The sequence below is a fragment of the Somniosus microcephalus genome, chromosome 3 (assembly GCF_052327205.1).
Source record: "Somniosus microcephalus isolate GS21.2 chromosome 3, FLI_Smic_1.0, whole genome shotgun sequence".
Lineage (NCBI taxonomy): Eukaryota > Metazoa > Chordata > Chondrichthyes > Squaliformes > Somniosidae > Somniosus > Somniosus microcephalus.
The window spans coordinates 23,223,892-23,237,864 of record NC_140989.1 but is presented as its reverse complement, the minus strand read 5'-3'; the positions used below and the strand labels follow the sequence as shown (position 1 = coordinate 23,237,864).

At 48.9% G+C, this 13,973-nt stretch overlaps 1 protein-coding gene across 3 annotated transcripts in view; it reads right to left on the bottom strand.

Moving 5' to 3' along the window:
- The window catches only part of LOC147120898 (NHS-like protein 1), a 160,753-nt gene that overhangs the window by 40,087 nt on the left and 106,693 nt on the right, over positions 1 to 13,973 (bottom strand). For all 3 annotated transcript variants that reach the window (XM_085979304.1, XM_085979310.1, XM_085979317.1), the window contains exon 3: positions 666 to 793. In XM_085979304.1, coding sequence (XP_085835430.1) covers positions 666 to 793 — 128 coding nt within the window. The remainder of the gene's footprint in view (positions 1 to 665; positions 794 to 13,973) is intronic.

Below are 13,973 nucleotides of genomic sequence, written 5' to 3'. Positions count from 1 at the left end.
CGCAAACACGGGGAGAATGTGCAAACTCCACACAGACAGTCGCCCGAGGCCGGATTCGAACCCGGGTCCCTGGCGCTGTGAGGCAACAGTGCTAAGTCTTCTGGCGAAAAGCCATCGACCTGAAACGTGACCTCTATTTTTCTCTCTCCATGGATGCTGCCTGAGCTGCTGAGTACTTCCAGCATTTTCTGTTCTTATTTCAGATTTCCAGCATCCGCAGTATTTTGAATTTGTGTTAGTATCTTATGGCTGTGGGTCATGGTGGGGGGGGGGGAGAAAAACCTCCTGGAGTGGAAATTACACTAAATTGAGAGCGGGAGTTGAAGTGGTGAAACTCGTCTAGTTGTGCTGCTAAAATGTTCATTAATTTTACTTACACACATTCCAAGCACATTTCTTCCCTCAACTGAACGAGGGCGAAAAACAGCACAAATTATTCAGCTTTGCCGTCACTACTGAGGGAACTAGAGTGCCTGAGCTGATTGAAGGAACGTTTTCTTGGAAAGTTTAGGTTGACTCGCAGCCCCCGCCCCCCCCTCCCCACCCCACCCCCAACAAGGTGCGGCAATACAATATCTTTCATCTGATTTAGGAAGCAGTTAAAAAGGAAGCAAGGTGAAAAATTTAAAGAGAATGCTGAAAAAATATTTTTTAGTCGGTCTTACCATTCGCTCCTGGTCTTCCTCCTCATCCAGGCAACTTCCAGAGAGGTGAGATGACGACGATGAGAATATTGGGCCCTGAGAGTAATACTGGGAACTGCGGAAACCATCCTTCCTCAGTTTATCGCAGTCTGCAGAGAGAGAGAGAGAGAGTCTGAGAACGGCCTGAGTGCACAAGGCAGCTTCTGTTAGAATCACAGCCAATTCCTCCTTCATTATACTTTTCAATGGGGTCCAGAGAAAGAAGGAAAAACTTGCATTTATATAGTGCCTTTCACGATCTTAGGACGTCCCAAAGCGCTTTACAGCCAATGAAGTACTTTTTGACGTGTGGTCATTGTTGTAATGTGGGAAATGCAGCAGCTGATTTGCGCACAGCAAACAGCAATGTGATGATCTGGTTTAGTGATGTTGGTTGAGGGATAAATATTGGCCAGGACACCGGGGAATAACTCCCCTGCTCTTCTTTGAAATAGTGCCACGGGATCTTTTATGTCCACCTGAGAGATCAGACGGGGCCTCGGTTTAACGCCTCATCCGAAAGACGGCACCTCTGACAGTGCAGTGCTCCCTCAGTACTGCACTGGAGTGTCAGCCTAGAGATTTTTATGCTCAAATCTCTGAATTGGGGCTTGAACCCACGACCTTCGGGACTCAGAGGCGAGAGTACTAACCAGAGACCCCCTGGCCTGCACTCAGATGCTCACCCACCTGGTTACCAGGGTTTCCATCACAGACCCTGAGCCGCTGATATTCGGTAAGGATGTTTGTTCAACATACCCAGACTGGCGTTCTTTGTTGCCTTGGTGGTACAGAGGCATACTACAGTCCAGAAAGATCCCAGGTTTGGCCTCCTGAGCCAGGGCAGTATGGGGTCGCTGGAATCTGTCTTGGTGCTCCTCAACCAGGCCTGGGGGTGGTGGGCAAAATTAACAGTGCCTGAATCCCACTTTGGCACGTGGTTTATTGAGTATATTGGTACCAATTACACTGAAGCCAACAGCTTTCATTTTATTTGATGTACAGGAAACTCTCGATTTACCGGCACCCAAACAACCGGAAATCTCGGTTAACCGGCAAAATTCAGGAGTAGGTTCAGTTAAGTTTTTCTTCATATTAGTGGCCGTTTCTGGATCTGTGGCTATGTAATCGGGGGTTTCTGCACTTGTTGCTAAGCAACAGGTATGCTTGGTCTGTGGCCGGGGTTCCTGCAGCTGTTGCTAAGCAACAGGGAAGCCTGGATTTGTTGCTGTGTACGGAGCTCTCGTACCTTTTAACTATACCTCTCTGTAATCCGGACTTTTTGATAAACCGGCACCACGCCGGTCCTGTCGGTACCGGATAAAAAAAGTTTCCTGTACTTCTTGTGCAGTGCCAGAGAGTGAATTCGAATCTGGAGCTCACTACTGCAAGGTGAATAGCAGAGGTGCATTTACGAGGTAGCTAGATAAGTACACGAGGGAGAAAGGAATAGAAGGATATGCTGAAATAAAAACAGAAAATGCTGGAAATACTCAGCAGGTCAGGCAGCATCCGTGGAGAGAGAAACAGAGTTAACGTTTCAGGTTGATGACCTTTCGTCAGAACTGGAAAAAGCTGGAGATGGAAGAGGTTTTTAAGCAAGTGTAGGGGCAGGGAAAGGGGGGAGGGGAGGAAAGAACAACAGGGACGGTCTGTGATAGGGTGGAAGGCAGGAGAGATTAAATGACAAAAGGGTATGATAGTGCGAGGCAAAATGGGGTGGCAATGGGACAAGTAAAGAAACAAAATATGGGTCTAGAGGAGGTCTAAATGGGAATGGTTATGCTGATAGGGTTAGATGAAGTAGGGTTGGGAAGAGGCTCATGTGGAGCATAAACACCGGCATCGACCAGTTGGGCCGAATGGCCTGTTTTTGTGCTGTAAACTCTATGTTATTCTGTGTAAGATTCCTGCTCTTGATCAGTACCCAGTGACCCTACAGGATGTTTGCAGATACCAGGTGCAGATCAGAATGGTCTCAGTTGTGATGACCCACACAGTTAATTCACTTACAGCTAATTACTTTAAAAAAAACGTTGGGGTCAATTTTCAGTGAGCCGTGAGGCGGGCTTTTAGGCATGCAGGGGGCTAAAATCCCGAATTCGGGGGTCCCGACACCATCCCGCCCAAAACCCGCCTCCATGTAAGTTTCAAAGGAGGCGGGTACCCGCCCCGCACTGGGACCCGCCGACCCGAGGCGGGAAGGGATTAGTGACAATTAACTGCCTGTTAACAGGTAGTTAACAGGCAGTTTTTAGCCTAATCCCTATTTTGAAGGTTGTCGTGTGGGATTCCCGACGGCTCCAAACCACGCCAAGTTAGAGGAGACGGGCCGTCGGGTTGAAGGACTTGGAGGGGTTGAGATGTCGGTATTCAGGTGAGTGATGGGTGCATGAGTGCAAAGGTAAGTGTGTTTAGTGTGTCTAAAGTTTGCAAAGAAGTTTAAATTACCTGTACTTACCTTTACAGCCTTCCTTCCTCTAGGCTTCAGGAGTCCATCATTCAGCCGGCACAGAAAGCAGAATGGCTGCAATCTGTTAAAAGTGACAGCCTGTAGCTTTCAGTGCCGGCGAGATTTCTAACTGAGTCTGTGGAGAAGGACTCAGATTAGAAGTAAGACTGTCAGTGTTTGACAGCTTCAAACAGCTGTGAAACACTGATATTTCATCCGTCAACACGTCTTGACAGATGAAATTTCAGTCTGTGATGTCACCTGTTGCTGGGTGGCCCTTAATTGGCCTGCTGAGCCCGCTGGGTGAGCTCAACAAGGTCAATCAAGTGAAAATCGCGTGGATTGGCCGGACGTCGATGGAGGCGGGACTACAACCCGAAAGTTGTAGTCCCGCCTCCGTCCCGACTTCTGAATGAAAATCGACCCCAATAACTCTGAAGTAACTACCTGTTCACAAGAAACACTTGCAGGAATCCATTAGCTGATCGCAGCTGAACCATTGCTAAGGTGCGAGCACTGGCCTCAGTGCTCTGGGATAGGAAAGGCCGGGGGGGTGTTTTTGGGGGGGGGGCTGAATTAGCCAGAGTTTCTGCTCCTGAGTGTCAGCCTCGGCTCAGTAGGTAGCACTCTCGCCTTGGAGCCAGGAGGCCATGGCCTCGAAAAAGAAAAAAGACTTACATAGAAACATAGAAGATAGGAGCAGGAGTAGGCCATTCGGCCCTTCGAGCCTGCTCCGCCATTCAATGAGATCATGGCTGATCATCCAAACCCTAGCACCCGGTCCCTACACCGACAGCCATCCCACCCAAGCCCTATCCCCGTAACCCCACGTATTTAATCCCCCCTAACACTAAGGGTCAATTTTTTTATCATAGCCAATCAACCTAACCCGCACATCTTTGGACTGTGGGAGGAAACCGGAGCACCCGGAGGAAACCCACGCAAACACGGGGAGAATGTGCAAACTCCACACAGACAGTCACCCGAGGCCGGATTTGAACCCGGGTCCCTGGCGCTGTGAGGCAACAGTGCTAACCACTATACATTTCTATAGCGCCTTTCACGACCACTGGACGTCTCAAAGTGCTTTTGAAGTGGAGTCACTGTTGTAATGTAGGAAACGCGGCAGCCAATTTGCGCACAGCAAGCTCCCACAAACAGCAATGTGATAATGACCAGATAATCTGTTTTTGTTATGTTGGTTGAGGGATAAATATTGGCCCCAGGACACCGGGGATAACGTCCCCTGCTCTTCTTCGAAATAGTGCCTTGGGATCTTTTACGACCACCTGAGAGGGCAGACAGGACCTCGGTTTAATGTCTCATCCGAAAGACGGCACCTCTGACAGTGCGGCACTCCCTCAGCACTGCGCTGGAGTGTCAGCCTAGCTTTATGTGCTCAAGTCCCTGGAGTGGGGACTTGAACCCACAACCTTCTGACTTAGAGGCGAGTGTGCTACCCACCGAGCCACAGCTGACACACTCCAGAGACTTGAGCATGTAATCTAGGCTGAAGCTCGTGCTGTACCGAGGGAGTGCGGCACTGTCGGCGGTGCGGGTCTTTCGGATACGATACGGATAGTCTGCCTGTTCAGGTGGACGTTACAGATGCCGCAGCACTATTTAAATTGGAACAGGGCAATTCTCCTGGCAATTCACCGTTCCATTCCCAGTCAGATCTCACCGTACTCGGCCTCTTGCATTGTTCCACGGAAGCTCAGCGTAAGCTCGAGGAACAGCACCTCATCTTCCGATTAGGCACTTTACAGTCTTCCGGACTCAATATCGAGTTCAACAATTTCAGATCATAACCTCGGCCCCTATTATATTTTTATATTTTTTATCCACACTTTTGGTTTGTGCCTTTTCCTTTTGTTCTCTCTCCCACACGGCAGCTGTCTCTCACTCTGCCAGCGCATTTCACACTTCATCTCGAGCCATTGTCTGTTTCTTTACCTGTCCTATTACCATCTCGTCTCACCTTGAATATCTCTTAATGTCTCTTCTTTCATCCCCTCCCCCATTTCCCAGCCCCAAAACTGGCCTTTTAATCTGTTTCATTTCCTGCCTTTTTTTCCTCAGTCCTGACGAAGGGTTTCGACCCGAAACGTTGACTCGGTTTCTCTCTCTGCACGGATGTTGCCTGGCCTGCTGAGTTTTTCCAGCGTTTTCTGTTGTTATTTCAGTTCCCGAGTCCCGGCCAACATTTATCCCTCAAGCAACATCCCCCCAAAAAATCCCCAGATTGACCAGTCATTCACCTCATTCGCTGTTTGTGGGATCTTGCTGTGCGCACATTGGCTGCTGTGTTTACTTGCATAAAAACAGAGACATATTCACTGGAGGCTTCCAGGCTTTTTATCAAGTCCTTTCTTCCTTTCTATCTATCCAGCGACCCCCCCCCCCTTGAACATCTGGATGGCGGATGGGATTGGTCCAGTTGTTGTGGCCCCCCCACAGTTGAGTAGCCTGCTGATCATCTGACTGATGCACGAAGAGTGGCCACCGGATGGAAGCATGCCCCAGTGTGGAGTCAACGCCTTCAGTAAAGTTATAAAGGAAATCCTGACATCTAATTCTGCAAACAGACCTGCCTCATCTGTGGATCTTTAGTCACTAACCTTAATAGGTTAGAACTATCAGGAACGGCTGAACAGGCTGGGGCTCTTTTCTCTAGAAAAGAGAAGGTTGAGGGGGTGACCTGATAAGAGGTTGTTAAGATTATGAAGGGGTTCGATAGGCAAGACGTAGAGATGGTGCTTCCACTTGTGGGGGAGGCCAAAACTAGGGGCCATAAATATAAAATAATCACTAATAAATCCAATAGGGAATTCAGGAGAAACTTCTTTACTCAGTGTTGAGAATGTGGAACTCGCTACCACAGGGAGTAGTTGAGGCGAATTGCATCGATGCATTTAAGGGGAAGCTCGATAAACACATGAGAAAGGAATAGAAGGATATGCTGATAGGGTTAGATGAAGGGTGTCAGGAGGCTTGTGTGGAGCATAAACACCGGCACAGACCAGGTGGGCTGAATGGCCTGTTCCTGTGCTATACATTCTATGTCATTAATGAAACGTACGGTATTTGTTTCATTTAGGGCTACATAGTTCTATGGGTCTTTCATGGTTCTGTCTTATCTGGGACTTAAAACATTCATCGAGTGGCAGAAGGTACTTAAAAGCTCATTAATCCCTTTCAGATGGTATTACCGGGAACAAGATGCATTAATTTACAGATAAGGAGGACACATGCTGTCTAGTACGAGACCCCAGGGGAGGAGGGGGTTGGTCCTTTTTTGTAAAAATGTACCATTAACCCACTGCAGCCAGGGAATCAAGGGAGAAGAGGACAGGGCAGGAAACTGGAGTTGAGGTAGAGGAGATCAACCATGACTGGCAGAGCATGCTGAAGGACCTACTCCTGCTCCTATTTCTTAAGTTCTTATACTCTCTTATTTTGGTTTTTTTTCCTGAATACATTTCCAGTACATGCTCACTTTTAAAATGAAGAACCTGTGTTTATATAGTAGCTTATCGTGTTTATCAGGAGATTGCAAAGAGCTCCAAGTGCAATTAACTACTTTGCACATAACAACAACAACTTGTATTTATATAGCACCTTCAACGTAGTAAAACGTCCCAAGGCGCTTCGCAGGAGTGGAATCAGACAAAAAATTGACACTGAGCCAAAGGAGGAGGCATTAGGGCAGGTGACTAAAAAACTTGGTCGAAGAGGTAGGTTTTAAGGAGGGTCTTAAAAGAGGAGAGAGGCGCAGAGGTTTACAGAGGGAATTCCAGAGCTTAGGGCCTAGACGGCTGAAGGCACGGTCCAGCCGTCGATGATAGGGCGAAGGGTGTGGGGGATGTACAAGAGGCCAAGGTTGAATGAATGTAGAGGTCCCGAAAGATTGTGGGGCCAGAGGAGGTTACAGAGATAGGGAGGGGCGAGGCCACGGAGGGGTTTGAACACAAGGATGAGAATTTAAAAATGGAAGTGTTCGGGTACCGGGAGCCAATGTAGGTCAGCGAGCACAGGGGTGATGGGCGAATGGAACTTAGTGCATGGAGTTAGGATACAGGCAGCAGAGTTTTGGATGAGCTTAAGTTAAGAATCTTTAGTGAGGTCTGTGTTAGTATAGGGAGAATGTTCAGTTAAGGCTGTTTCAGTATAGGAAGAGTGTTTCAGTGAGAACTGTATTAGTACGGAAACAGCGTTTTATATATATCCCCGTTTATGGATACATTTAGCCCCAAAACCAGCCTCCGTTTGCTACTATGGACTGTGGAAACACAAGCCCCCTGGTAACCACCAAGGAAGGCTGGTTCAGTTCTTGTGGATTCATCATCATTACACATTACCAAAGATTGAACTTGTATAAATTAATCTCGGAGGGCTGGGTTAAACACTGCTCTTTCACATCTGAGATCCACACTCCAGCTCCGACTAACAGGCTGAGTGTCTCCTCTGTCTCTGAGCAACCTGAATCTAGTCCCACAGCATTAAGTGTGCCCAAAGGACTGCCCAAGCGGCACCATCATAGCCGAGTCGCCCACTGGCTACACCTTGGGGGGGGGGGAGTCACCAGTGACCAGAAGCTGCACTGGACCAGCTATATCTACACCGTACTAGAGCAGGGCAGCGGCTGGGTATTCTGTGGCGAGTGGCTCAACCCCCGACCAACGTTGCCTCTAAGATGCTGGTCCCGCACAGCCCGGGGACCGGCTTTTTCAATGTAAAGTTTTGCGCGTGAATGGGCCGCGCACCCGAAAATGGGCCACGCACCCGAAAATATAAGAGGGAACGTTGCCCCCCCCCCCCCCCCTCAAAGCCGCTCCACCACCGACAAGGCTCAAGTCAGGGGTGTGATGGAATATTCACCGCTCGATTGGACATCGCAGCTGCAACAACGCTCACGAAGATCAACAGCATCAGGACGTGGTTTGATCGGGTCCCGTGCCGCTGGATTCAACATCCACTCCCGCCACCACCGGCGCACCATGGCTGCAGTGTGTAATGTCTACAGGATGCACTGCAGCAGCTCGCCAAGGCTACATCGACAGAACCGCGTGTTACAGGGTCTGTTTGAGGATTTTTTTTATTTACAGTTAGCTATTCCTCATAATCAATAAGGTTCTTGAAATGTTATGGCCAAGCACTTATTGATTTATTAAGAATATTGTACTTACAATCACACCTGGCTACTGGAGAATCAATGGCGTTCTAGTTCTGAGCTCGGAATTCAGGTTGATCAAACCCCCAAATCCAAATTCACGTTCCAATTCGTGACTGTTACTCATTTCCTCAACTATAAATGACTAATCTAAATGTCCTTATAAGGCATGCTGAACAAGGCCTGGTCACTCCTGTTCACTCTATTTTACATCGCTAAACTACAGAATATATGAACAATGGGTCAATTAGATTAATGATTGGCGTGGGTGAGGAGGACTGCTTTTCACCATCTCAGGCTCCTTGCTGGGGTCTAGTGCCAAACAGTATCAGTTCGGTCTCTCTTTCAAGTAGGTGCAGGACTCTCTCTCTCTCTCTCTGTCTCTCTCCCTCTCTCTGTGTGTCTCTCTCTCTCTCCCTCTCAAATTCAAATTCAAATGCTTTATTGGCATGAAAGTTTACAGGGAACCATATTGCCAAAGCTTACATAACAAAAAGTACAGGTTTCCAACATTCTGTAGGTGTCAAACAATTTTGACCTTCGTTGGGTACATACAGTATTAATTTAAACAGTCGTTGACCCTCGTTGGGTACATTCAGTATTAAACAGTCGTTGGGTACATTCGGTATTGATTTAAACATTTTTTTTAGTATATATGCTATGGGTGTGCTCGTTAGTCACTCACTGTTCCTCAGGTTGTGACATGTTGTTACATATTGGGCACCAAGATATGGTCTGTCTCCTTCCCCCAGGACTATTCTTAATTTTGACAGGTCATCCAATTCTTTGAAATCTGGGGTTGTAAGGCTGAGCTTGTCAAAATATATGTTTCTTGTTTTGTTGAATTTTTCGCATTTTAGGAGGAAGTGCACCTCTGTCTCAACCTCTCTGTGTGTCTCTCTCTCTCTCTCTCCCTCTCTCTGTGTCTCTCTCCCTCTCTGTGTCTCTCTCTCTCTCCCCCGTGTTTCTCTCTCTCTCTCCCCGTGTCTCTCTCTCTCTCCCTCTGTGTCTCTCTCTCTCTCCCCGTGTCTCTCTCTCTCCTCGTGTCTCTCTCCCTCTGTGTCTCTCTCCGTGTGTCTCTCTCTCTCCCCGTGTCTCTCTCTCCCCGTGTCTCTCTCTCCCTCTCTGTGACTCTCTCCGTGTGTCTCTCTCTCTCCCCGTGTCTCTCTCTCTCTCTCCGTGTGTCTCTCTCTCCCCGTGTCTCTCTCTCTCCCCGTGTCTCTCTCTCTCCCCATGTCTCTCTCTCTCCCCGTGTCTCTCTCTCTCTGTCTCTTCTCCAATTTCCTTTTCATGTCACAAACCATTTGTGGCTGCATTTCTCACAATTAAATGGCATTTCCCACCATTTCATCCAATTCTCCCCCAAACCCATCCAGATCCCTCTGAAATTGGTCTGCTTTATGACCCCTCCCAATATGCTATCAAATCTCCCCACCCCCACGGTGACTGGTGGAGGATGGCGCGGGGAAGGGTGGTGTAAGCGGATGAGAGTGGCACTGAGAAGCGGGTACGATGCTGGCTCTCCTGAATCCAGTGCCGCGATGTGACAACCCTCTTTGAGGATACCCGCAACAGAACCCTCTCGACTTGTACAGACGGAGTTTGCCTGCTCAGAGACCACTGCTGGGCCTCGACTATACCAATGCCCGGCCACACCCTCTGAATGTTCCGTTTATTCTGGATGTGGGGTAGGGCTGAAATGATCAGAATGTAATCTTTAAAAATAGAGTACGTGAGGAATGTGCGGTGGATACAATCAGCCGATCTGGCGGTGAATTTGTGACAGCCCTTTCACTCCCAGCTGCTGTCTGTATGAGGTAAAGCTGTGTTACATCAGAACGCACCCCCACCCCCCGTCACTTATCACCGAGCATATGGTGAACTCGGGGAATGCCGGCACGAGGCTGCAGAGGAGCCACGCGGCCTCACACAAACCGTTCCTTTGTGCAGACTCCGGAGAAAGGAAGAAAAATAAATTGGGAGCTACGTCACAGTGTGACAGCTGGACCAGTGCACTCAGAGAATCAAGCCAGCCAGACAGGCCAATGGTGACTCCCTGCCCACAGCCCGACACACTTCTCCAAACAAAAACAAACCCTGCAATCCGAAGCTGAAAGGCCCACGACCAGCTGCAGCAGCTACCCTCCGAACTGAAGGCGCACGCAGCCATCAATCTTCCCCCCTTTTGTTTGCTACTAAAGGAATTTTCAGCTAAAGGATTTGTTGTCAGCCGTGCCTCAGTGGGCAGCACTCTCGCCTCGGAGTCAGAAGGTCGTGGGTTTGAGTCTCACGCTAGCGACTCGTGCGCCTAATCCAGGCTGACACTCCCAGTGCAGTGCTGAGGGAGTGCTGCGCTGTCGGAGGTGCCGTCTTCCGGATGAGACGTTAAACCGAGGCCCCGTCTGCCCTCTCAGGTGGATGTAAAAGATCTCATGGCGCTATTGCAAAGAGCAGGGGCGTTCTCCCCAGTGACTTGCCCATTATTTATTCCTCAACCAACTAAACCAGATTATCAGGTCATTATCACATTGAAGGCATGGATTGTGGGGATCATGGAAGCGATGATGGACTGTTCCCTTACCCAGACATTGGGGACAGTTTTTCCCTTAGCCAGAGGGCACAGATTTAAGGTGATTGGCAAAAGAACCAGAGGCGACATGAGGGAAAACTTTTTTTACGCAGCGACTTGTGATCTGGAAGGTGCTGCCTGAAAGGATGGTGGAAGCAGATTCAATAATAATTCAAAAGGGAATTGGATAAATACTTGAAGGGGAAAAGAAATTTGCAGGGCTATGGGGAAAGAGCAGGGGGAGTGGGACTAATTGGATGGCTCTTCCAAAGAGATAGCACAGGCATGACGGGCCGAATGGCCTCCTTCGGTGCTGTATGATTCGATGATTCGAAATTAACCATTTGTTGGCTTTGACTGAGGTGAAGGTTGGGCTTAGTGGTGATGCTTCATGTGGTGGAATAGCCTGCTGAAGCACACTGTGAAATCTCGTACATGAAGACTGTGTGGAGGAGAGGAGAAGTCTGGTTAGGAAAACAGACACCAGCAGATTCCACAGACAGGAGCACTAAAGGGTCGAATTCATTAACCAATTAACACGCATCAAAAAATGTAATTGCATTTTAATTATGGATGTTCCTCATCTCACTTACACAGTTTCTGCAATAATTTTTTGGTGAGTGAATGGACTGCGTTACGTGGTACTGACCTGTATAGGACAGAATCATCCCGAGACTGATACTCGCCCGAGTTCACTGAACCAGGGCCACAGTGGTGGGAGTGGGGGAATGGCAAAATAATTAGTCAAAACAGCCGCAGTTCTCCTCTGATACAGGTCAGCCATGATCTAACTGAGTGGCGGAACAGGATCGAGGGGCTGAATGGCCCGTTCCTACGATGGAAATGTAGATGTACGAGAGGCAGGGGAGGACAGGATCGGGGACCGCTGTGGTGACGGTGATTCCTCCCACAGTAGAGTAGCCTGCTGACTGCACTGGGGGAGGGGAGGGAGGCTAATGACACAAAAGGAGCCATGGATAGACTGGAGAAGCTGGGGTTGTTCTCCTTAGAGCAGAGAAGGCTGAGAGGAGGTTTGATAGAGGTGGTCAAAATCATGAGGGGTCTGGACAGCGTAGAGAGGAGCTGTTCCCATTGGCGGATGGGTCGCGAACCAGAGGACACAGATTTAAGGTGATTGACAGAAGAACCAAAGGCGACATGAGGAAAAACCTTTACACGCAGCGAGTGGTTAGGATCTGGAATGCACTGCCTGAAAGGGTGGTGGAGACTGACTCAATCGTGGCTTTCAAAAGGGAGTTGGATAAGTACCTGAAGGAAAAAAATTTGCAGGGCTACGGGGAAAGGGTGGGGGAGTGGGACTAGCTGGAGTGCTCTTGCAGAGAGCCGGCACGGGCTCGATGGGCCGAATGGCCTCCTTCTGTCCTGTAACCATTCGATGATACACAGCATGAGTCACCGGTTGTAGGAGCAGCAGAGTAAGAACGGAACAATCACAAGGAAAAAACTAAGAGTAGCGTAAATGAGTAATTGGAGATGCTCTGATGGGACACAGCTGTGTAGAGACAGGGCCTGCTCAATCAAACCAGCCTTGCGCAGTCAAATACTAAACCCAGGATTACAGAACGACAGGATATCGAGAGAGGAGCTAAAATGAACCCATTGTGCCCTCGGTGGGTCAAGGGAGGGAGGCCCTCAGCATCTAGCCATTCAACCACAGCACTGACTACGAATTCCAATGATTGGGCAATTAGCATAGGAAAGGGCTGGTTTGTTCTCACACTCTTTCACCCCGCCCCCCCCCACCCCCCGTCACTGAGGAATGCCCCCCCCCCTCACTTTCCCTTTGTTACTTCATCTAACCTGCTCTGTAAAACCATTAAATGGAGGGAGCTTGCTGAAGCAGGAAATAAGAAATAAGGACCTCAACGGTTTCTGCAGCGAATCGACAGCTCCCACCTTACTTCAAAGGGTCTTCGGTCCTCTGTTACTCAAAGATTGACAGGGCGTACAGTTTCAGTTCAGTAATGATGGGCCTTTCGTGCCTCACATTGATGTACCGCCTCCTTTAATGTTACGGTGGGCCAGTCCTATCGACTGACAAACACAACAACCTTGCTGTAACGAGGCACTTTATCTTGGTGCTGTTACACGACAAGTCCAGCCGACTGCAGACGCACATTCTCTGCCGCACTCCGTATTGTAAACATGCCCCAAGTCCTGGTTGAAGTCACCTAGCCCGCACTCCGCGCCTGCGCGCTGACTTGTCCCGGCCAATTGGCACTTGCGTTACAAATGGAGAATCGCTTTGTAGCCAGCCCACACGGAGACTAGCTGCAGCATCCGCGGGTAAAAGCAGAAGAGTTCTCGTCCTCGTGTTCAAATCCCTCCGTGGCCTCGCTCCCTCCCTATCTCTGTGCTCCTCCAACTCAGTCGGGCCTCTTGTGGATCCCCACCATTAGCAGCTGTGCCTTCAGTCATCTAGGGCCTAAGCTCTGGATTCCCTCCCGCCTAAGCCTCTGCGCCTCTCTCTGCTCTTTTAAGGCACCCCTTATTACCTACCTCCTCATCTATCCTGGTATCTCCTTATCTGATACCTGGGATGGCAGGAATGACGTATGGAGAGAGATTGGGTCAATTAGGCTTATATTCGCTGGAGTTTAGAAGAATGAGAGGGGATCTCATTGAAACTTATAAAATTCTAACAGGACTAGACAGACTAGATGCAGGAAGGATGTTCCCGATGGTCGGGGAGTCCAGAACCAGGGGTCACAGTCTAAGGATAAGGGGTAAGCCATTTAGGACAGAGATGAGGAGGAATTTCTTCACCCAGAGAGTGGTGAACCTGTGGAATTCTCTACCACAGAAGACAGTTGAGGCCAATTCATTAAATATATTCAAGAAGGAGTTAGATATATTTCTTAAGGCTAAAGGGATATGGGGAGAAAGCAGGGACAGGGTACTGAATTTGGATGATCAGCCATGATCGCATTGAATGGCGGAGCAGGCTCGAGGGGCCGAATGGCCTACTCCTGCTCCTATCTTCTATGTTTCTATGTTATGTGGCTCAGTGTCAGTTTTCATCTGATAACGCTCCTGTGAAACACCTTGGGATGTTTTGCAACGCTAAAGGCGCTA